This window comes from Pelodiscus sinensis, chromosome 2 (assembly GCF_052426305.1).
Source record: "Pelodiscus sinensis isolate ZL-2025 chromosome 2, ASM5242630v1, whole genome shotgun sequence".
In the NCBI taxonomy this organism is placed as follows: Eukaryota; Metazoa; Chordata; order Testudines; family Trionychidae; genus Pelodiscus; species Pelodiscus sinensis.
This window is the reverse complement of record NC_143053.1, coordinates 79022010-79044556: the sequence shown is the minus strand read 5'-3', so window position 1 is coordinate 79044556 and position 22547 is coordinate 79022010. Positions and strand designations below refer to the sequence as shown.

The following is a 22547-nucleotide window of genomic DNA, read 5'->3' as shown; positions in this document are numbered from 1 at the left end:
GGGCCAAGCAGAGCCAAGCCGCGGAGCGCACGATCAGCTGACAGCCCAGACGTGTCTGGGCTGTCAGCTGGCTGGGCGCTCCGCGGCTTGGCTCTGCTTTGCCCTCCTCCCCCCCCTGGTCTGCAGACCAGGGGGATGGGGGACGGGGGGCAAAGCAGAGCCAAGCCTTGGAGTGCGTGGGCAGCGGACACCCCTGTCTGCCGCTTTGCTTCCTCTCCCTGGTCTGCTGGAGACCAGGGAGAGGAACGGCCCCGTTCGTAACTGCGGATCCGACATAAGTCGGATCCGCGTAACTCGGGGACTGCCTGTACACACTAAACACAAAGTTCATGTCTTTCAGTACTTAAATACAAACATTTTTGGTGTGGACTATGGTAGCTTTTCAATGGCTCAAAACAACACAGTAGTTAGTTTGGGCCGGTAAGCAGATATGTTATCTAACTGAATCTAATGGAGATTCTAGGCAGGTAGAATGTAATCACCAAAGTTCAACCTTGGACAGAGCACACAGGTTAACAGCTCTGTTCTTATGAACATTGGCGTAGGGACTTTTAATGACCATACATTCTACAGGAGAGTAGATGGAACAGAGATTTTCCACCCAGGGTGATGCTTGACATGAGAGAATCTCCAGCATGTGTACATACACAGTAGTTGTCTTTTGAACCATGATACCTTTTTGAACTGCAGCACTTAGAACAGAAGCCATACCAGAGTTTGGGGTGCAGTGGCCAGGGTGTGATATACTCAGACTATTCCATGCTGGTGTATGGATACTTATGGACCATAATAGCCGGTGCAAGATAGAACTGTCCCCAGGCTGGGAATGTGGGAAATGTAATGGCTATTTGACATTTGTGTCTCTTCTGTTTTGCTAAGGAGGAACTGATTGCAGCAATGAACTGATTGCAGCAATGAATTCTGTCTCAATTTGGCAGTCTGTATTAAAATCAGTGGTCTCTAACATGCTAGGCCTGCCCCGCTTCATTTTTAAGTTGGTGGTAGGAATACTCAATGCAGGATTTATTTATTTAAATATTTTACCCCACCTCTCTATTTGAAATATTCGAGGCATCTAACATTTTTTTTAAACAATTGACCACATTAGCACTACAGCACTTACTTATTTTTGGCCTGCCAGCCAGGTCACATAGTGACTACCGGAGCTAGATCCGGGGACACCATGAAGCTGCCCCAGCACCAGGCGCAGCACACCCGACTGCCAGCCACCCCACTCACCCTGCTGCTGAGGGGGAAGTGGGCAGATGGGGAACCCCAGTGAACAGGACTAATCAAAAGCTGGGGGCGTGGCCTGTCAGTGTGCTGCAGCCCGGCACACGGGTTTGCGGCCAGCCGCCAGTCCACAGACCAGCGGTTGGGAACTGTAGATCTAAGCTGTGCTTTGCTGGCTACGCTGTTGTTTATATGTACTAGCTGGGTGCAGTGTCTCTTCTACATACTGTTGTAAGTGTGCTCATATCTTTTCTCAAACGGACCCCTGAGCTAACCTGTCCATGTATGCTGCAGTTTAGATGCTTTTCCTATCCTATTATGAAGTTTTAATCATAGACAATACAGATATAACTTGTATAATGTTGTTTTTAGATTGATAATTCTGCAATCACAAGCAGAACTCTGGATCCCTCAATATATAAAAAATACACATTCAACAAGTATAGATATGTATTCCTTTCCTTGAGACCTTCAGTATCAGGCTTCTGTTAAATGAGTCGTTTAATTTTACATCTTGGTACAAATACTAAGAAAATCATAGCAGCTTTGGAACAGGAACAACTAGAATGGGAGTAGCATAGATATAGGCACGGTTTAAGGTGTGGCTAATATTCCAGAAGTCCTCAGGAAGTTTCCTGGACCTGTTGTGACTGCATGCAGTTTGTCTGATCACACTAATTTCAACCCATTTCTTAATAATTAGTGGGCTGTGCCCACGAAAGCTCATGATACCATCTACATGTTTTGTTAGTCTATAAAGTGCTACCAGACCATTTGTTGTGTTTTAATAATTAGTATTCAGTAATATGAAATCTAATAGAAAGTGGGAAACATTAAATATAATGATTATATAATGACAAGCTCGGCTAAACAAAATTATTTATGACTCTATAATTAAAATTCTTGCTCTTCATTATACAGAATTTAATACATGGAAAGTATTAAAAATGGTACAGGTATACATTCTTGTTAGAAATGAGCATGACGTAAGGTACTTAATTCATTGTAGAGTATGTCTGAATTCTGAGGTCACAGATACAAGTCTCTGCTTTCCCAATTCTTTGTTTGTCTATTCTTTTTTAAATATTCTAATTATTTTCCATAGTAAATACAGACTTACTGAAAGTTTATATTTTTACATCTGTTTTTCTGCCACAAAATTGTACTTATGCATTATTCCAGAATGTGGCAGTAGCTTAAAATTATTGAAAGGGAAGCATGAGATTGAATCCTTGATGAATTTTAAGCATTTTTAAAAAAAAGTCATAACTGAAAAAATTTCAGACATCTTGCTAAGTGTTCATTTTCTAGTACATGCAGTTTACATTTGCAGTAGATTCCTAATTCTGTGTAAAGTATAAAAATGTTGCAAATAATTATTTTCCATTTCTCTACAAAATTACAAGTATAATTTTTTATTTGATTAATTTAACTATTTGTAGAAAAATATGTTTATGTGAAGAGAAAGCAAGAATATATGCAGGTAAAGGTAAACATACACTAACATGCCTGTGATACCCAGAGGTTCTTAGGACCTTTCTAAACTTTTTTTTAAATTTAGGTATTTTGCATTCATTATTGGAAGTGAATTTCGCCCATATCAATACGCTTTCTTGATCTCTGTGTTTGACTTTGTATAATTTTAATAAATTAGGACATTTTCATATATAAAAAGAATTTGAGGTATCAATAGTTAAAATAACTCCATATTTAATCACAATTATTATAAAATAAATGTATAGTATAGAAGTGTGGCACACAAGAAAAACTGAGAGAAACTGAAGCACTTATTCCCAGTATTGGATCTTCTGAAGTGTTTGGATTGACTATTACAAAATAATTAAAATCAAGTAATTGCTTTTACTTTTTATTATAAAATCTATATTTGTGTTTTTAAACATCTCTCATGCTCTTTTTTATTGCTTATGTTAAAAGAACTGAACTGTCAGCAGGTCTATTTATCTGTAATGAAAACAAACTTAAGTTCCATGATATATTTTCCAAATTTATTGCCTCTACAGATCCACACTATAGAGAAGTCTTGAGCCATGTCTTGTGAGCAATATAACTATTGATAATTTGTCTAAGATCTGAAGATGCAAGGACAAGAAAATAATTAAGGCAGTCCTCACAGCAGTTCTCACTTACTTTCTACCTTCAAATATTCACCGAAGGCTTCCAAAAGACAACAGGAAAAATAGTCAGATGGGATCTGCAGAACCATTTTAGGGATGTTAGATATCAGGTAATTGAATAGTTGTGTAACCACACAAAATATTGTTGGTTACATGACTATTCGATAATCCCAGGGGCAGGACTGGTAGCCATTGTGCTCCTGGCCCCAATCCTGGGAACCCCCCTGCCATCTTGTGCTGCTGCTTCTGTATTAGAAGGAGGGAGGTGGTCTGCGAAGGGAGCCAGTTTAAAAACCTCCATGCAAATCAGCTGCCTGCCGCCCACGTTGCTACTTCTGATACAGAGACAGTTGCGTGGGGTGGCAGCAGCCTCTGACCATGTGGGTCCCAGCTCCCAACAGACAGAGGCTGGTCCGCCTCTGATACAGCTGCTCCAGTTTCTGTCTGTGGGAAGCTCAGATCCCCCGTGGATGGGATGCTACTGGGGACCTTCCTCTGTTCGCGGTGAGCTCAGACACTCCACAGACAGAGGCTGCTTCATGACAGCCTCCCCTGACACCTCCAGGCCATGTGCTGCTGACTCTGACAGAGGCAACAGCATGGGAGGTTAAGGGGGTCACTGCGGAGCCAGTGCTGGGGGGAATTGGCTTTTAAGCTAGCTCCCCACAACACCAGCTCCTGTTTTCCCCCACCTTACTGCCTCTGATACAAAAGCAGCAAGGGTGGGGGAGAAATGTGAGTAGTTGACAAGATAAACCGATAAGCCATCCTTAGAAGCGGTACTGCTGAAACTCCATTTACTGATGAGTAACTTTTCTTTCTTCATCCTGAATTGTCTCTGCAGATCCATACTATAGGCAATTATCTAGAAGAATCCAGTTGAGAAGGTGGGTGAGGAGTGCTTAATTGAAGGATTAGCTTCTGAAACCAGGAATTTGATCTAGCTCTAGAATTGAGAGTAATATTTCATTAAGGTAGGAATTAAACTCCAAGTCTGAAGTTTAGGGTACTCTTGTTTTAAGAATGTAGAACTTTGTCATAGAAATAACATCTTATTTTAATAAAAAACTTCCTAGAATTCAATTTCAATCCATCTGGTATAGATACGCAGTCTTGATCCCGTTTAGTAAAAGTTTGTTTTGGAAGGGTTTTTTCTGTTGGCTAGCTCCCCTTAATTTGCAAAGAGTTGTGAAAGGTTTTGTTCTTACCAAATAGTAACTAACTAGCTGCCCATTCCTACAGGCACTTACACACAAACTCAACTTTAAACACATGAATAATTCTATAGGAGTCAATGGCTATGTCTACACAGCTTCCCCCCTTCCGCAAAAGCCTATACAAATGAAGCACGGATTAGCACATTGCTGCACTTCGTTTGCATAATTAATTAGGAGCCGGTTTTGCACAAGAGTTTTTTGCGAAAAAAGGCGCCACCTGCACATTGCCTTTTTGCGCAAAAACCCCCTCTTGTGCAAGAGCCGTTCTTCCTGAAAAAATGAAGAATGGCTCTTGCACAATAGGGTTTTTTTGCACAAAAGGGTGTTGTATAGACGGCGTCTTTTTGCACAAAAACGGCTCCTAATTAATTATGAAAAAGAAGCGTGGCAATATGCTAATCTGCGTTTCATTTGCATAGGCTTTTGTGGAAGAGGGAAGCTGCGTAGATATAGCCAATATGAGCAACTCAGATGCAGAGTGTTTGCAGGATCAGTGTCTGAGTCTTCTTATAGACTGTAGTCTGTGCAGCTTTGCTTTATCTTGAAGAGCATAATGGTTAGGAAAAAACACAGGAGTCAAAAACAAGACCTTCACATTCTGGGTAGGGGACAGTATTCTACTGAGGTTTTATGCTATAAGAATTGTACAATATTTTGAGACTTTTAAAGAGATTTCATATACAATGTGATAATGGGAGTCATGAGCAATACATAAATTCCTAGGGAATGCTAAGGGAAATCTGAGTGAGATCCTTGAAGCTAAAGAAAGACTAAATTGTAGTATGTTGTAATGGAAGTGATCAAGAATTTCAAACTGTAAACCCTCACTTGTAAAACTCTATTCTACTTTAATGTGTATGTTTAAGCCCTACAGTATTTCAATCTGTATTGTCTTGTACTTCTAAAATTTGTTCATATTATTTATTGAACGTAAATAATTTCTCAAGTGAAACCTATGAAAAGGTTCTTTTACTTACCATGAATTTTATACAACTTCCAGGAAGAATCTTGGTGAAAGCATACTTTATCTCTGGGTGGAGAAGATACGAGAAGTTCTGATAGACAAATCTCAATCATCTGATCCAGGTGATGTAAAAATATGTACTGTTTTCTGTTTACTTTTGGTTTTATTTTAAGATTCTTGCTCGTGTCAGTTGTACGTTTCTTATTTTAAGATGCTTGCTCATGTCAGTTGTATGTTAGGTGTATGCATGCCCATGCGCATTACTGTCAGAATTTTTTGCCTTAATGGTATCTGTAGTAATGGCTCTGTCACCTCTCAAGTTCTGCACTCATTGGTGGTATGAGAATCACTGGTGACCCTATGTCCTCTCAGTTCTCTCTTACAGCCTGTGATTGTTGGTCAGAGCACCTGCCCTCTTGCATCTGCAAGTGCAATAAGGGTTCTCGTCTATGCTTCATTATTTCTAATTGTATATAGTTCTGATTACATTGTTAGTGAGTAGTGTGTAGTAGCTAGAGTCCTCACTGGGATTTTGTCCCAAAGATGGGGAATGCCCCAGTCCCTGGGCTTCAAACTGTGCTCAATTTGCAAGAAGTCTATGCCAGTTAGCAACCCCCATAGCAGCTCCCTGAAGTGTTTAGGGGAGTTGTATATGAAGGAGAAGTGCATGATTTGTAAAAGCTTTAGGCTAGGAACCCAGAAAGAATGGGATCTTTGCCTAAAAGCCCTCCTCTTGGAGGCTGCACTTCACCTGGTATTGGAGCTGCTCCTCTGCGATTCAACTCTGAGCACATTGGTGTCAATGTGGAGGGCTCTGCTGGAACCAATTTCCTCCTTGCAACTTTCCCCCTTGCTGGTGCCTGGCAAGCACTAGAAAAAACAGTGCATGTGCTTCCTGGTACCAAGTAAAGAGAGGAAGAGAGTGGTGAGCAAAGAGACCTATTCGGGTTGCTTGCGCTGGATTACCAAGGGGGTATTTCCCTGGCTACACCTTTCAGTCTGCTCAGGAATCCGAGGCAGGGGACCCTGGCACTTGACAGTGGCTTTAACATTGAAGCTTTATGGCCCTCCTGACATCGTCTAAGCCTTGGCTGGCATAGATATAGTTAAGGCTCCTTCATCCAAAGGCAAGCCCACTGTGAGATCACCTCAAAGGGCAGTGTCAGTAGTCCTTGGAACAGAGGCATTGTACCCTAATTCTGTGATCCAGGTCTCTCTCACTGCAGATGCATAGATCACTTGTCTTTAGATGCTGGTCCCTGCCCTCCCAGTATTGCCCTCCCTCTTAGCAACTGATGTCCCAGTACAAGTCACCACCTCCCAAACTGTCTCAAGTGCACTGGTCACTGCTTGCTCAGCACCGATCTCCCACTCTAGGCATCAGGTGCCAGACAAAGATTTCCATGGCTTCTCCATGGTCCATGAGAAGAGACTCCTCTGAATTGGATCAGGAATTCAGCCTTTCGCCACACAAGCACGGATCACCCTGAGTGCTGGATGTCAGCATGGTACCCACAACAACTACATGGTAGTAAAGTCACTGACCAGCTCAATGGCCTTATTGGATTGCATTGGGTCTCTCAATGATATCAGTGCTGTTCTTGCATCACTTCTCTTTGACCACCTTGGAGAAACGACCCACAACACTGCCAGTTCAAATCACAACACAAGCTTCAATAACTGAGTGGAGGAACAAGTAATAGCTCTGCAGGAAACCTCCCCAGTCTGGGAGAGTGCCTCAGTACCTTACCCCATGGTACCATCATCGTTTTTTTTAATTTATGAAAAGTAAAGTATTTTATCAACCCAGACTAGTTAGAGTTGAGCATTAGGTTGAGATCTTTCATACAATGCTCAACTAGTGACCTGAACCTGAGCTGGAGGGAAAAGTGATTAAAGTCTGGTCTACACTGGCAAGGGTGTTTTTTCTTTGTTTTTTGGGTTTTTTTTCCCAAAAAAATCATCTTCTGGTGAAGAAACAGCTGAGGCATCTACACTGAAAAGCCATTTTTACACCAGAACTCCTCAGTTGCAGTACTGTAATATACCTTGATGAGAGTCATAAAGCTTTTTGCACTAAGGCTTTAACGCTGTAGTGCCAGTGTGAATGCCTTGACTGCATTTATCACTGTAATTGGCCTCCAGAGGTGTCCCACAATGCCTGGACTGAAGGCTCTGATCATTGTTTTGAACTCTGCAGACATGCACCCCTCCCATTTCAAAGCTTCGTTCTGACAGTGAGGGAAAGGGGGGTAAGGGGGAAAGACATGCTATGTTGCTCTGCTCTGGGACACAAAGCAAATCATCACAATGGAATGCTCTTGATGTCTCCCAGAATAGAAACAGGCAGAAAGATAGGAGTGGATATAAAAAGCAGTCATGTAGCACTTTAAAGACTAATAATATAGTTTATTAGGTGATGAGCTTTCATGGGGCAGACCCACTTCTTCAGGTGCTGTGCTGTGCTAGCGAAGGAGGTTGGGGCTGAGGTTGGTGTCCTCACCCCCAAGTCATGACTCGTTGCTTCCTGTGACTAACTGAATTTATGAGACAGAATGCCAACATGCTTGCTCTCCTTCCCCCATCACACTGTCTCTCCCTATCCCACACTCTCTCCCCCACACTTCAGTTGAAAAGCGGATGGCAATATAGGATATCCCTGAAAGAATTGGATTGCATCATGTGATCCTGTACCTGCCTCTTGAGGCATTGCAAACTCTTCCCAAGGAACCCTTTGGCCACTTGCACAGTGGGAGAGTTAGTATATTGCACTGCTCTCTTTGTTTTTGCAAGAGCTGCTAGTATGGATCTGCTCTACCAACATAAGGAGCTATTGTGGACATGCAAAGCGCTTTAATAAAAGTAGTATAACTTTTGGTGCATAACTTTGCGAGTGTAGACATAGCCTAACAGTAACAGTCACTAGATGAGGCTAAAAAGCTTAGTCTTTATACTTAAAAATATAGTAGACAAAATACTAAAAGCGTGCACTAGTCTATAGGGAACAATCCTACTTTCTCAGGGAATAGGTTTGATAACCTTCCAGGACATTTTAATTTAATTTCTGATTCTGTGAAGAGATCAGTCTTCACTCTTTCTTGACCAAAGCTTATAATTTTTGCTGAATTTTGTGGAGTGTTTTTATGTTATAGAAACCTTTTTAACATGGATCACAATTGGATGGCTAAACTTCAGTTTATTCTGATGCCGTAGTTTAACAGCAATAATATTTTAAACTTGATTTTCTTTTTTTTTAAACCAATATTAAAACAGAATCTGTTTTATAATCTGTTGCATATATCTCTCATACTGTCAGTATTGCAACAGCGCTTTTTAGCAAGATTGCAATAATGAATATTTGACCAAAAATGCCAGCTGTAATTACTGTTATTGTCAAATCCTAGGAATGTAAATGGTTAACCAGTAAGCCCCTGGTTAATGGGCAGCCCCAGTACATGTCCCTCCTCCCACCACAGTTACATGCTGGCTTCCAAGGAGCTGTTTGCAACACTCCCAAGGAAGCCTCCACAGGAGTGGGGCCCGCAGCAGCCTTTGCCAGCCCTGCTTCTAAGGAGGTGGCTTCACTGTGGGCTCTGCAATATAAAGAATATTTAAGTTTTATACTGCAGAGCCTGCAGCACATGTAGTTGCTAGGATTTTTAGTAGTTACACGGATACATTTTTAGATGAATTTTTACATCCCTATCGAATATACTGAATAGTTTAATCACAGTCATAAAATGATTTGTATTGTTGGTTGTAGAGACCAGCAAAGTGGTTGAAGATTTTACTTTGCACTAGACCACCCTGATATAATTAGTTACAAATTCTATTGCTCCATTCCAGCAGAACCAGATGTTAAGAAAATTACAGAAGAGATTGATGAAGATGATTATTCCCTGGAGTATAAACCAGTTCAAGAAGAAGCAATTAAAACACTGAATTTTGTTATATCTGAAAGCCAAGAAGGTATAAGAATCACTGATAATTGTGATGCAATAATTTAGAAGAGAAAACCTTTCTATGTCTACTTTTTATCACTATCAATTATATATTAGCAAACAATAATGTAGTCTTTGGTTTAAAAAAAGTATTTTGGTTCCCTGGTCTACAATACTGTATAGTAACTATAAAACATATTTTTTTGTAGTGTGAGAGATATTGTCATTTCAACTTTTGATGAGTTCTTCTTTATACCTTATCTCCTAGCTAGCCTTATTTCCTACCTATCTAAATAAATTGTTAGAAATTTGTAGACACATTTCTCCCCAAAATACAAAATAAAGAGGCCTTAATCTTAAATCTGTAGATGAAGAACTTCCCCCAATTAATCACGGGAATCCAATCTCGGACCGAAGGAGTACTTTTCAGGCACATCTGGCTCCTGTAGTGAGCCCCAAACAGGTTAGTAAATCTTGTATGTCAAATTTGTAGTCTCTAGTTTTGTGCTTGATTAAATACCACTGATGTACTTGGAATTATCTGAATGCATCTCTGTTTTGTGAACAGTATGCAATTACTGTTCTAATAAGAACCAGTCACTGTCATTTACTATTAGCTGAATCCGTTCCTGTGATAATTCCCATTAAAGCAGTTGTTCCATCTTACTGTTGAAGAAAGTAAATATTATTATCACTTGCTTTTAAGTGGACTAGACATGGGATTGGGAGTGAGGAGCAGTGGCGTAGTGAGAGGAATTGGGGGGGGCAGTTGCCCCGGACACCATGCTAGAGGGGCACCAGTTTAGTTCCCCTCTGCTCCTCTGTCATCTCTTGGCTCGCTTGCTCCTCCTCCGCCCGCCAGCAGTGGCTGGAGCCTCCTCCCCGATCCTCCTCCATCTCCACCAGCGGGTTAGTGTGTGCAGGGGCCTGGCCCCAAACTGGAGGTGGCGGGCAAAGACATATTACAAGCTCCCCACCTCCTCCCAGGGTCAGGGTCAGCCATGAACCAGGTTCTGGGCCCCATCGCACAGCAGTGGCGGCGGGGGGCGGGAGTGCAAATTTTGCCTTTGTCCCCGGGTGCAAAAACACCCTCGCTACACCTCTGGTGAGGAGATTTAGGTTCTAGTCCTGATTGTGACACTGTGACCTTAGGAAAATCAATTAAAGTGGTGTTTCTACCCTGCAAAGGAAATGCATGCACGTTTCATTTCCTAGCTCAACAGCTGTAATCTTTTTTGTATTCTTAGACACAGTTACTTGCTTTAGTGACAGTCCCTTTGGTTCTGCATAACTAATACTGCTATGGCAAAGTGATCTGGATTGTTTATGTCTATTGTACTTGAACAAAAACAGAAAACATGAGTAATGGATGCAGTTTAGTCTTTTTTGTAGCATTATCTTTTCTGCTTTTCTTTGGCTGATTATAAGGGGATTTGTTAAAAATGCACAAAGCTTTTGTGATTGGCATTTACATTTTGGACAGATGTTACAAAGAAGAGAATGATGGTAGGGTATAGCCAAGGACTTGGGAGTTCACAAGAAGTTTGTGGGACCTTGGACAAGTCACTTAGCTCCATTTTACAGGAAAAACATTGACTAAAAGTACTTTCCTACCTCTGAGGCCTGCTGAAGATTAAATGCATTAAAGCAGAGTGGGACAAACTATAGCCTGTCAGCTTTTGAATTCGGCCCTCAATCTCCCCCTGGGAACTGATGTTTGGAGCTTGCCCTCCTCTGTGTGTGCCACATCTCCCTGAATCAGCAGCATGTCCCACTTCTGACCAGCTCCTACATGTAGGGGCAACCAGAAGACTCCATGCACTGCCCCCATACCAAATACTGCCCTGGCATCTCCCATGGATGTGGAAACCATGGCCAATGGGAGCTGGAGGGGCAGTGCCTGACAATGGAGAGGAGGCAACACACGGAGCTGTTTTACTGCACCTCTGCGTAGGAGCCAGCCAGAAGGAGGATGTGCTGCTGCTTCCAGGAAGAAAGGTACATGTATCCAGGAGCCTTTACCCTGAGTCCCAGGCCTATCCCTGATCTCCCTCTTCTCCTCCGAATCCCTCAGTCCTAGCCTGGAGCGCTCTCCTGTGCCTCAAGCCCCTTATCCAGAGCCCCACCCTAAAGCTAGAGCCCTTATCCCCCTATTCCTCTGCACTCTAACCCCTTGCCCCAGCATGGAACACCCACCTGCACCCTGAACTCCTAATTTCTGACCCCACCTTTGAGCCCACAAACCCAGCATGAATCCTCATCTCCTCCTGCACCCCAATCCCAATTTCATGACCATTCCTGGCCCTCCATACAACTTCCATACTCTGATGTGGGCCTCAGGTCAAAAAGTTTGTCCACCCTTGCATTAAAGATAGAGAAGAGCTCTGACTCTATGGAAATGGGGACCATATCAGTACTTAAGATACATAGAACAAACCTGATAGAGGTAATAGAGTTGCATGGTTGCCATGGAGGGCATAATGTGACCTACAGAATCTTTATTATCAAAGTAGGAATAAGAGCCTCCGGAAAAGGGCACTTTTTCCGGAGGATCGGGGCCAGTGTAGACGCTCTTTTCCGGCTTTTTTAAAAGCCGGAAAAAAGCGGCGGACATTTTTATTTAAATGCCGCGGGGGATATTTAAATCCCCCGCGGATTTCCCTACGACAATTCATGAAATTTACATGCCCCTTCCGGAAAAGGGGCCCAGTGTAGACGTAGCCAGAGAGTTTATGAGTTCAGTTCTTTTGCTCACAGAAGTGTGGGGAATAATCTAGCTGCTAATGTGAAATCAGATTAAGCTGATTTAGAAAAAAATCATACTGACAAATCTTCATATTCATTATATGTTATTGAAAATGCCTTTATAAGGGAGAGATTGATTTAAATCTGTTATGGAAAATATGTGTATGTATTTAACTTTAACACAGAGTTAAAAAATTGAAAAAAAGCTGTAGAGAAATATGTGGGAAAAATACCAATATACTTCTGATAGAAATTGTTTAGAATTCTTTATGAGAAGAGTATACAAAATTTGAAATAAATAGAACTTCAAGCCTCTAATCTTGTATCCTAGTAACAAGTATGACAAATTACACCATTTAGAAATAGAAAACATCCCAGATACATTTATTTGAAATAATAGATGAGAGCTGCTCAAATAATGATCTAGAGATTAAAATAGCCAGCCCCACATACACACTCTGTTGTTCACAATTTGCCGTAAATAAAATTCATGAGAAGCATACAAAAAAACTCATAGTAGAAATAACTGAACTCTCTCTGAATATCTTGGATCACAGTTTAAATCTGTACCATAGTAAGTTTGCAAAGATTCATCTGAATGGATGGAATGATATTTTGTGATGTATAATATCACCAGTATATAGTCTACTTACCTAAATTTGACGAAGTCCTGTGGCACCTTATAGACTAACAGATTTATTGGAGCATAAGCTTTCGTGGGCAAAGACCCACTTCGTCAGATTCATGTGCAATAAACCTGTTAGTCTATAAGGTGCCGCATGACTTCTCGTCATTTTTGCAGACTCAGACTGACACGGCTACCCCTCTGATACTTGTTACCTAAAATTGTCTTAGGGTATGTCTACACTACAGCGCTAATTCGAACTAACTTAGTTCGAATTAGTTAATTCGAACTAAGTTAATTCGAACTAACGCATCTGGAACTAAAAACTAGTTCGAATTAGCGTTTTGCTAATTCGAACTAGCATGTCCACATTAAGTGGACCCTGAACCGGGGTTAAGGATGGCCGGAAGCAGTGCCGGCAGGGCATCAGATGAGGACTTAGAGCGTGGAGCTGCTGCCTCAGGCTAGCCGAGGGCTGTGCTTAAAGGGACCCGACCCCCACCCCAGACAGACAGTTCTCAGGGGTGCCCCGCTTGCAAAGCAGTCCTGTCTTGGAGTGCCCTGAGTGCCCACACTGGGCACATCACAGCACTCGGCCATCAGACCGGCTGCACTTGCCGCAGGGTGCCATCTGGGGAGAGGGGGCAATTGGGGGCTGCAGGAGAGCTTCCACCCCCAGAAGCCCACAGAGCCAGCCCAGTCCTCCCCATCGGGGGCTCGTACCCCATTCCTCCCTCACCTCCTTCCACTTACCCTTCCCTAGCCCCCCTTCCTGATGTACAAAATAAAGAAAACGTGTGAACAAAAATAGAATCTGTCTTTATTGAACAAAACTCGGGGAGACTGGGAAAAGGAGGTGGGAGAGGGGAAGAGAGAGGGTGGGAGAGGGGAGGGCAACTAAAATGATCAGAGGTTTGGAAGAGGTCCCATATGAAGAGAGGCTAAAGAGACTGGACTTTTCAGTTTAGAAAAGAGGAGATGGAAGGGGGATAGGATAGAGGTCTATAAAAGCATGAGTGGGGTGGAGAGGGTGCATACAGAAAAGTTCTTCATTAGTTCCCATAGTAGAAGGACTAGAGGACACCAAAGGAAAGGAATGGGTAGCAGGCTTCAAACTAGTAACAGAAAGTTGTTCTTCACAAAGCAAAGAGTCAATCTGTGGAACTCCTTGCTGCAGGAGGCTGTGAAGGCTATAACTAGAACAGAGTTTAAAGAGAAGTGAGATAAAGTGATGGAGGTTGGGTCCATGGAGTGGTATTAGCCAGGGGGTAGGAGTCGTGTCCCTGCCCAAAGTTTGTGGAAGGCTGGAGATGGATGGCACGAGACAAATGGCTTGGTCACTGTCGTCGGTCCATCCCCTTCAGGGTCCCTAGGGTTGGCCGCTGTCGGCAGACAGGCTACTGGGCTAGATGGATCTTTGGTCTGACCCAGTACGGCCGTTGTAAGCTCAGGGCTCAGGGTTGGGGGTCTCAGTGGACCACCTTGATTTTCATGCACACCTGCTCCTGGGTGGCCAGGCTGGCAGCTCTCCTGCCCTAGACAGCCACTTTCCTGTGCCTACTGCAGAGATCGTGGACGAGGTCCACGATGTCCGCACTAGACCAGGCGGGTGCCCGCCTCTTGCGGTCCCGGGCAAGCTCCCGGGAGCCGCCAGCCTGGGCCCGGGAAGAGGGGGAGGGCTGGGGGGCATCGGGTGGCTGGCTCGAGCCGTGCCAGGTGCAGGGTCTGCTAGCTGGGTGCTGGCAGACTTGCATCTGGCACGGGCACTGTAGCCAGCCCGTGCCCCTTTAAGAGGTCCAGGGCCGGGAGGGGGGTAGTAGAGTTTCCCTGGTGTTGGCCAGAGTGGCGAGCAGGGAAAGCTGGGGAGGGCTAGCCTCCCACTAGTTCGAATTAAGGGGCTACACACCCCTTAATTTGAACTAGCTAGTTCGAACTAGGCTTAATCCTCATGGAACAAGGATTACCTAGTTCGAACTAAGCGCTCCGTTAGTTTGAATTAAGTTCGAACTAGCGGAACGCTAGTGTAGCGCCTATCAAAGTTAATTCGAACTAACGTCTGTTAGTTCGAATTTACTTTGTAGTGTAGACATACCCTTAGAGAATAGCCATGTTAATCTGTATCTGCAAAAACAAGGAGTCCTGTAACTCACTTCTTTTGATATGCTAGTACATATACACACACCAATCTCTGTGATTTCCTCTCCATACATCTGACAAAGTGGTTTTTACCCATGAAAGCTTATGCCCAAATAAATCTGTTAGTCTACAAGATACCTCAGGACTCCTTGTTTTTACCTAAAATAGTAAAGAGATCATTATGATTATCTAGTATGAGCTGCTGTATAATACAGGCCAAAGATTTTCCCTGAAATAATTCCTAGAGCATATTTTTTGAAAAGCAACCAATTTTTATTTTAAATTAGTCACAGTTGTTTTGAACTTTGTGAAATTGGTCCTTTTTGAAGCACCAAATATATATATTATTGTTCTGGGTGTTAGTCCGCTTAAACATTGTAAATGTGATAAAGTTATGATAATTTGTACTTAAGCGACCATTAATTTTTAGTAATGTGATCAGTTCCTGTTTTATCTGCTAGGGCAAGGTCAGATACAGAATTCCCCTATGTTGGTTGCAACACTTTTTCTGTTAGGAAATTCTCATCTTTTAATGTTTAGTAATTCTAAGGATATTTTAGTACTCGCAGCATAAGATCTCCAACATATGTCATTTTCATCAGTTTCCCATGATCATGCTGCCTTTTTGTAGACAGGCACATAAGGAGTTTGTTCTGTTTCCTGCTGTGATTTGGTGATCTGTGACAGATACTAATAACCCACCCTTGTGCTTTATCTGTTAGCACATTGATTCAAATGCATACAAAATTGTTTTTTCTGAGTTATCAGTGATTCAGAAACAGTTAATGCTATATTTGATACAGTGCCATTCTTCCTCCTGTTTTGCTCACTTCATCCTTCCTAAATAGTTTATAACCCATACATTTTAACATCCCAGTTGTTCAGATCACCCGAACAGGTTTCAGTAATATCAACTAGATTGAATTTATGATAATAAATTAGCAATTCCAGTTCCTCTGATTCCTGGTCTCTTAGCCTTGCCAGCTCCGCTCCCAGGGAAGAGGCTTTGCTGCGGCAGTGGGATTGGCAGGGGCTGGTGGCTCCACTCCCAGAGAGGGGGCTTATTTAAGCTTTATACTGCAGAGCTCACAGTGTCTAATTGCTAGGTTCTTTAGCGGTTACACGGTTACCTTTTAAATACATGTTTACATCCCAAGTGCCTGATGGATATATAGAGTCATATTCTCTGCTTCTAGTAGCTTATGGAGAATCAATGGGGAGGAGAAATAGAGAACATCACGTGATTAATTAGTTTTATGTGTATGTCTGAAATGTTCTTTAGAATGAACATTTATTACATGCTTTTGGCAACCTGACACATAATAAATAATGTACTACTTTAGGTAAGCAATCTCAATACTGGTGATAATATTGTGTGTTATATCATTAATTGCATCCATTCAGACAAATGTCTGAAAGTGTGTTAAGTGATATAACTTCTCTCTCTCTCTCTCTCTCTCTCTCTCTCTCTCTCTCTCTCTCTCTCTCTCTCTCTCTCTCTCTCTCTCTCTCTCTCTCTCTCTCTCTCTCTCTCTCTCTCTCTCTATATATATATATATATATATATATATATATATATATATATATATATATATATAAAATATGTAAAGGAGAATGTTTGTATGTTTGTGCACTAATAACTTGGGCACTATAAGAGCTACAGCAACCAAACTTTGCATGGGGTAACCTTTCCTCCAGGGAAAGGTTTTAAGGTACTTTTGGCAGTGCAGGGAGAAGCGGCTTCCCGGGGGGAGGGCAGTGCGCCGAGTGGCAGCTGCCCCCACTCACCTCTACCAGGCCGTTCCACTGCGCAGGCACCTCTGGGGCGGAAGAGCCCTCTCCTCCCTCCCGCCCGTGATGTCACTTGGCCCGGGCCCCTCCCCTACAGCAGCAGCTGAGGGTTGTCGAGCGGCAGGCAGAGGCTCGCGGCTGCCACTAGGGGGCTGTTGCAGGCGCAGTGGGGTGAGCCCAGCAGGGAGACGGTGGTGCTGGGAGCAGCTCGGGGTCCGGCGCAGCTTCCTGGTTGCGTGGCAGGGAGCCCGGCACCTGCTCAGCGTGGCCAGCGGGAGAGGGGAGCCTCCGGTGCGGCCGGTAGCGGGGCGAAAGTTTTGGGGTGGGCAGTCACGTTGTTGCCCCCCATGGCACCTGCAGCCCCGGGCGCGAGCTGGGCTGCCCCGCCCACCCTAAGTCCCATGCTCGTCCCCTCCCGCCTGCCCCCCATGCAGTGCACCCCTGGCAGGACCCCACCGTCCACCCCGAGCAATGCCAGGTAACTCCAGCTAGTATTTATATATGTAAAAGGAAGAGATGAGGAAAAATAGCTTTTTGAAGAAGGATTTTTTTCCAAGATGCAGTAAATTGTTTCTTGAGGTGTATTAGGCCTATGTTTGCACCATGTTGACTGGTTTTACCGTGAAAAAAATGAGAATAGCACCATACTGCAAAGATTAATATTGTAGTTGTATACTGATTACTCTAGAGAGACCTTTTTTCTTTTGAATTAAAAATAATTTGCTACCAGGCATGCTTTTTCAAGCTCTAACAACTTTAATAATGTTTTGCTTAGAGTAATATTAATTATGCATTGTTTATTAAAACGGTGTCTTTATCAAAGCTGTTTTCTTTGCTAGATTCAGTTGATCAGGGCAGAACAATTGCAAGTTTAATTAAACATAGAAGAGGAACTAATATTGATTTAATAAATGATGTTTTTAAAAGTACAATTTATGAAAAGCAGAGTTAGCAATTTAAGAGATTTTCCTGCATAGTAAAACAAAAACATTGCAAAGTTATCAATATTATATATTAAAATAGCTCTATCTTTTCAGCTCATCAATTTCTTACATTGTCAACGATGTGCTCAACTGGAACAATAGTCAGTAAGGGTACGTCTACACTTGCACCCTAGTTCGAACTAGGGATGCAAATGTAGGCGACTGAAATTGCTAATGAAGAGGGGATTTAAATATCCCGTGCTTCATTAGCATGATCTTGCTGGCACGTTACTGCGTTCAACAGCTGTTCCAAAAGTGAAAGTGCGCGCTGGAACGCGTTAGTGTGAATCAAAGCCCTTGGTTCGAACTAACATTACTCCTCAAAAAATGAAAATAGCAAAAAATGAGGAGAAATGTTAGTTCGAACCAAGGGGTTTGGTTCGAACTAACAAGTCCCGGCACGCACTTTCACTTTCGGAACAGCTGTTGAGCGGAGTAACGTGCCGGCAAGATCATGCTAATGAAGCGCGGGGTATTTAAATCCCTGCTTCATTAGCAATTTCAGTCGCCTACATTCGCATCCCTAGTTCAAACTAGGGTGCAAGTGTAGACGTATCCTAAGAGATGAACTGGCTCTAGTGTTTACATACTGTGCTATATTTGTTAAATGAAGGAAATCTTCTTCCTCTACATTTACCGAAGCAATTTCAAAAGGCTTCCTACTCAAAGAGTGAAGTTTGATGAATAAATAAAGCTCTTCTGAATGTTACATTAAGCTGTACTGAATGAACTGTTCATAACCTTTAAGAAATATTAGTAGTGTTCCTCAGATTGTCCTCAGAATACATAATAGAATTCCAGTCATCTGCTGAGTTTGCAATATTTATGCTTGTGAAACTTATGTAATGTGCGACTGTGAAGACCATCACGCATGTTATACGAGTGTTTTTCACAGTGTGAACAACAGATGCATTGCATATTAACACAAAAGAGAGAGAGTTTAGCAAATTCATGCTTCTTCCCAGAAGTAAACACCTTTGATGATACAGAAATTATTGTATAATTGTCATGTTGCTTTCAGTAGTTACACATGCATGTCAAGTGAGTATGCTGTAGTCAGTATAGCACTTAAATTCTAGTATGATGGGAGCTCTAGAAATGTGTTCGGGCCCTGATTTTACAAATTACATAAACATCTGAATAGGTCCACTGGAGTTACTTTTGTGCTTAAAGTTAGGCATGTGCATAAGTACCTGCTTGAATCCGGGACATTGAGAAGATGAAGGGATAGGGTTTTCTTTTCTTCTTTGTTGGATACTTTACCTTAAAAAAAAAAAAACCACCAATTTCTTTTGATACATTAAGATAATTCAAGATCTGTATACAAATCCTTTACAAATGATGCTTACAAACCCTGTTGTTCTTTTTCAAGGTGAAAATGGTTCTTGCCAAGTTATATCAGAATAAGAAAATAGCAAGCGCTACCCACAACATATATGCATACAGGTTAGTGAAGAGTAAAGAATTTTCAGCAAACTTTTTTACAATCTGATGAAATGTATGAGAGAAATGAAATGCTATTCAGAAAGAATCCCTCATACAAACTCTTTGCTAATGAAATCCATTTTTGTATTTTTCTTTGAGCCTCAGTAACTTTGACTCTAGCTATACATTAAAAGTATTAATATTCAGAGAAACCCTGAAGATCACAAATGTAAAATATATATCCGAAATTGTGTTATAGGATCGTACAAAAGACTGCATTGGGAGTCAAAGCCCAATTGTGACCTAAAACTGCAAGTCAAAAGTGTATATATTGATTGCTTATGGTTTGAAAGTTATTGATCTTTCTAAATCTAGTCATACACCTATGGAAACTATTGGATGAAAACAGTTGTTTCAGCAGAGCCGTTTAATTCATAATGAAAATAAAGGAAAATAGATAGAATTCTTTTGTTGTTGTTTGTATGTATCTATATAAGATTCCCATCTGTGATGAAAGCCCCAAGACATTATTGCAATATAAGTAAACATGGTACTGTGGGAATGGAGTGAGAAAAGAAATGAATACACACACCCATGCACTCTCTAACACCACATATCTGTGTAAGAAGCATGTAAGGCTTCCTTCCAGTTTCTAGAAGTGTGCATCTGAGATCCAGGGCAGGGATTACTGGAGAGATAAGAGCTACTTTGCTTTTTTTTTGTTTGTTTTTAAGTGTTTAAAAAAAATCTATTGAGCTACATATGGAAGTTTTATTTTGGTCACATTATTTTAGTTTTATTTTGGTCACATTAAAAAACTTGTAAATAAATTGAAAACTCCATTGAGAATTTCTGTGTTTAGTTTGAGCCTTTGGATGAATTTCTGTCCATGTGTGAGAGTTCTAGTCCTGTCAGAACAGCCATCAAATAGTAATAACTGACAGCTCACCTGGGTAATATGAGCTTGTGTCCAAAAAGTAAAAAATTATGCTTTCTATTACCAACCACCTTATACATTCAGTCTCTACAGGTTGGCTCTTAAACAGGGTATCCTGTTTTCAGGCATGTGTCCTGGGTAAACAAAGTTGTGATTACATAGTCTTTATGAAAGTTTTTGAAGATATCAGAAAATCTTTAAAAATATTGATTGATACTTTTGGATTAGGTCCTGATGCTGTTGCTTGTTTTCAGAATATACTGTGAGGACAAACAGACGTACTTACAGGATTGTGAAGATGATGGGGAGACAGCAGCAGGTAGACGCCTCCTTCATCTTATGCAGGTTAAAGGAAACAAACTTTATCTTTAAATAGTTTTAAAAATTGCAGCTCATAAATAAGGCTCAGAACTTTAAGTACTTAAGCTGATTTTCATTCTTGCTCTGTATACGGCCCAGTAGATTTAGCCATCTTCTATGTATCACCTGGCTTAAAAAAAAAAAAGTTCTTCTAGGTAGTGATAGGCACATGTTCAAATTCAGGAGGGGTCAGGATTTACTGCCGTAGCATCCGGACGGGTTTCTAGCTCTGTTGATGATGACAACCAGAAGGCTGCTTGCATGTGTGCTCGATGATGTGGGCCCAATGACCACCGGCGACCCCAAGAGAGTCCCCAAAGACCACAAATCAGATATGGATTGAAGGTGCCTGGCCAAGTTTTTTGTTAAGCAAAGTACAGTAATAGTTGTCAGTAGACTCTACTGAATAACTACACACACATACTTACAACAGTGGCCTCAGCTCAACCAGTGGGAAACTCCCACTGCCTCCCAGCTGGACAAAGACTGTCCCCCAAGACACCACTTAATATACAGGTACAAACAAATTACACATCCCTGCTGATGTGTGAGGTTGCCACTCTCTGACGTTGTCTGGTTACCACCCTCTGAAACTACTTAGATACCACCCATCGCCCTATTCCTCGTGGTTCGCTTAGAACATCTCTGTCCATCATGCTGTCATTTTAGACCCTTTCCTGAACCTGGGTCAGTATCTGTGGGAAGTGGGTATCAAAGTCTTTTTTAATGAGCTGGTGTTACCATGTGCTTTTAACTTATAACAAATAGCAATTACTGTTCTACACCTGGGCCTATTACCAATTAGTGTTGTGAACTCTCATCCCTGTTCGTGCCAAGTTCTGTGAGCAGGGGCCTGCCTCTTGCTCACTGCTTAGCTTTGCTTTATATTAGCCATGTTTTGTCCATTGTTAGCTAGGCCTCAGGCCTCAAATCAGGCCTGTGCTACATGGGCTTTTGTTTTAGGCCTTCATCTTACTACAGCACGCACCAACCACCAATTCTCAGAGCGTTCCCTGCAGTGTCCAGCCCCTTATCAACTGAACAATTATTGAATTACCAGGTCTGCTATTTCCAAAGGAACAGTGCAAACCAGCTTGTAAGGTACTTCTTATGACCATCACTTTGCTTAACACTACATCAATTAGATATTTGAGAGAATTATTCTTCGTGGATCAGGAAAACATAGTTCCCAGAGGAAATAAGTGTATGAGACTTGTCGAAATGAGCCTTACACTCAGTAAAAGGTATGGAGAATAGTTTATTTAGAAATGCTGCAGCATAGTGAGAACCCACCAAAGTGTGTTCTACCTTAGAATACAACTACAATTCCTCTTATAGTAGGAGCTACATAACAAACTATCACTCTGTGCATGCTTGTTACTGGGCAAACTTTCAGCATGATTACATTTTCTTTTATGATAAAATGTTTCGCTTTCTCACACTTTGAAACTACGTGACCTTCTCGCCTACATGAAATGGCAGCTATTTTACAAGATGGATTCCACAGCACTTGGGTAGTTGCTGTTCATAAGTTTATTTGTTAGCTCCTCAGTGAGTTTTCTTGACTTCCTGCTTACACACTTATGACTGATAATATACATTGGGAAATTCATTAGGTTAACCCACTTCTGCTGTTTCTCAGATTTTAATCTTCATTTGCAGGGTTACAATGTTTTTCAGATTCTTGTATTATTTGCTATCTAACTAATCTCTATTCTACCACATCTTGATGCAGGCTCCATGCGGGTGCTTCCATTTTGAAGTGCACAAAAGTGCCCTCATGGAGCCCGGAGTCAGTGAGACTTCGGGCTGCACGTGGAGTTCCACATTCCTCCTTTGAAATGTACAAGAGTTCCCCCAACTCTGTGCTGTTGCCTCTTATAGAAAGACAGCAACGAAGAGGGTAAGGGGGCAGGCAGGAGCCAATCGCACATGGAGCCATCTTTTCAGCCTGCTCTCCATGCCTGCCAGCTCCGCAGACCCACTTGCTCTCACCCCCCCGGTTTGTTGCTTCCTATCAGACAGCCAGTCTGGTGCTGCACCCACAATATGCTG

General features: G+C 42.1%; 1 protein-coding gene across 2 annotated transcripts in view; it reads left to right on the top strand.

Annotated features, from left to right (window-relative positions):
- The window catches only part of IMPACT (impact RWD domain protein), a 46378-nt gene that overhangs the window by 9347 nt on the left and 14484 nt on the right, over positions 1-22547 (top strand). The window contains exons 5-9 of one of the 2 annotated variants that reach the window (XM_075920831.2): positions 5586-5671; positions 9399-9518; positions 9859-9953; positions 19143-19216; positions 20387-20477. In XM_075920831.2, the coding sequence (XP_075776946.2) occupies positions 5586-5671; positions 9399-9518; positions 9859-9953; positions 19143-19216; positions 20387-20477 (466 nt within the window). Of the gene's footprint in view, positions 1-5585; positions 5672-9395; positions 9519-9858; positions 9954-19142; positions 19217-20386; positions 20478-22547 lie in introns of both variants that reach the window. The other variant, XM_075920830.2, reaches the window with a different exon arrangement.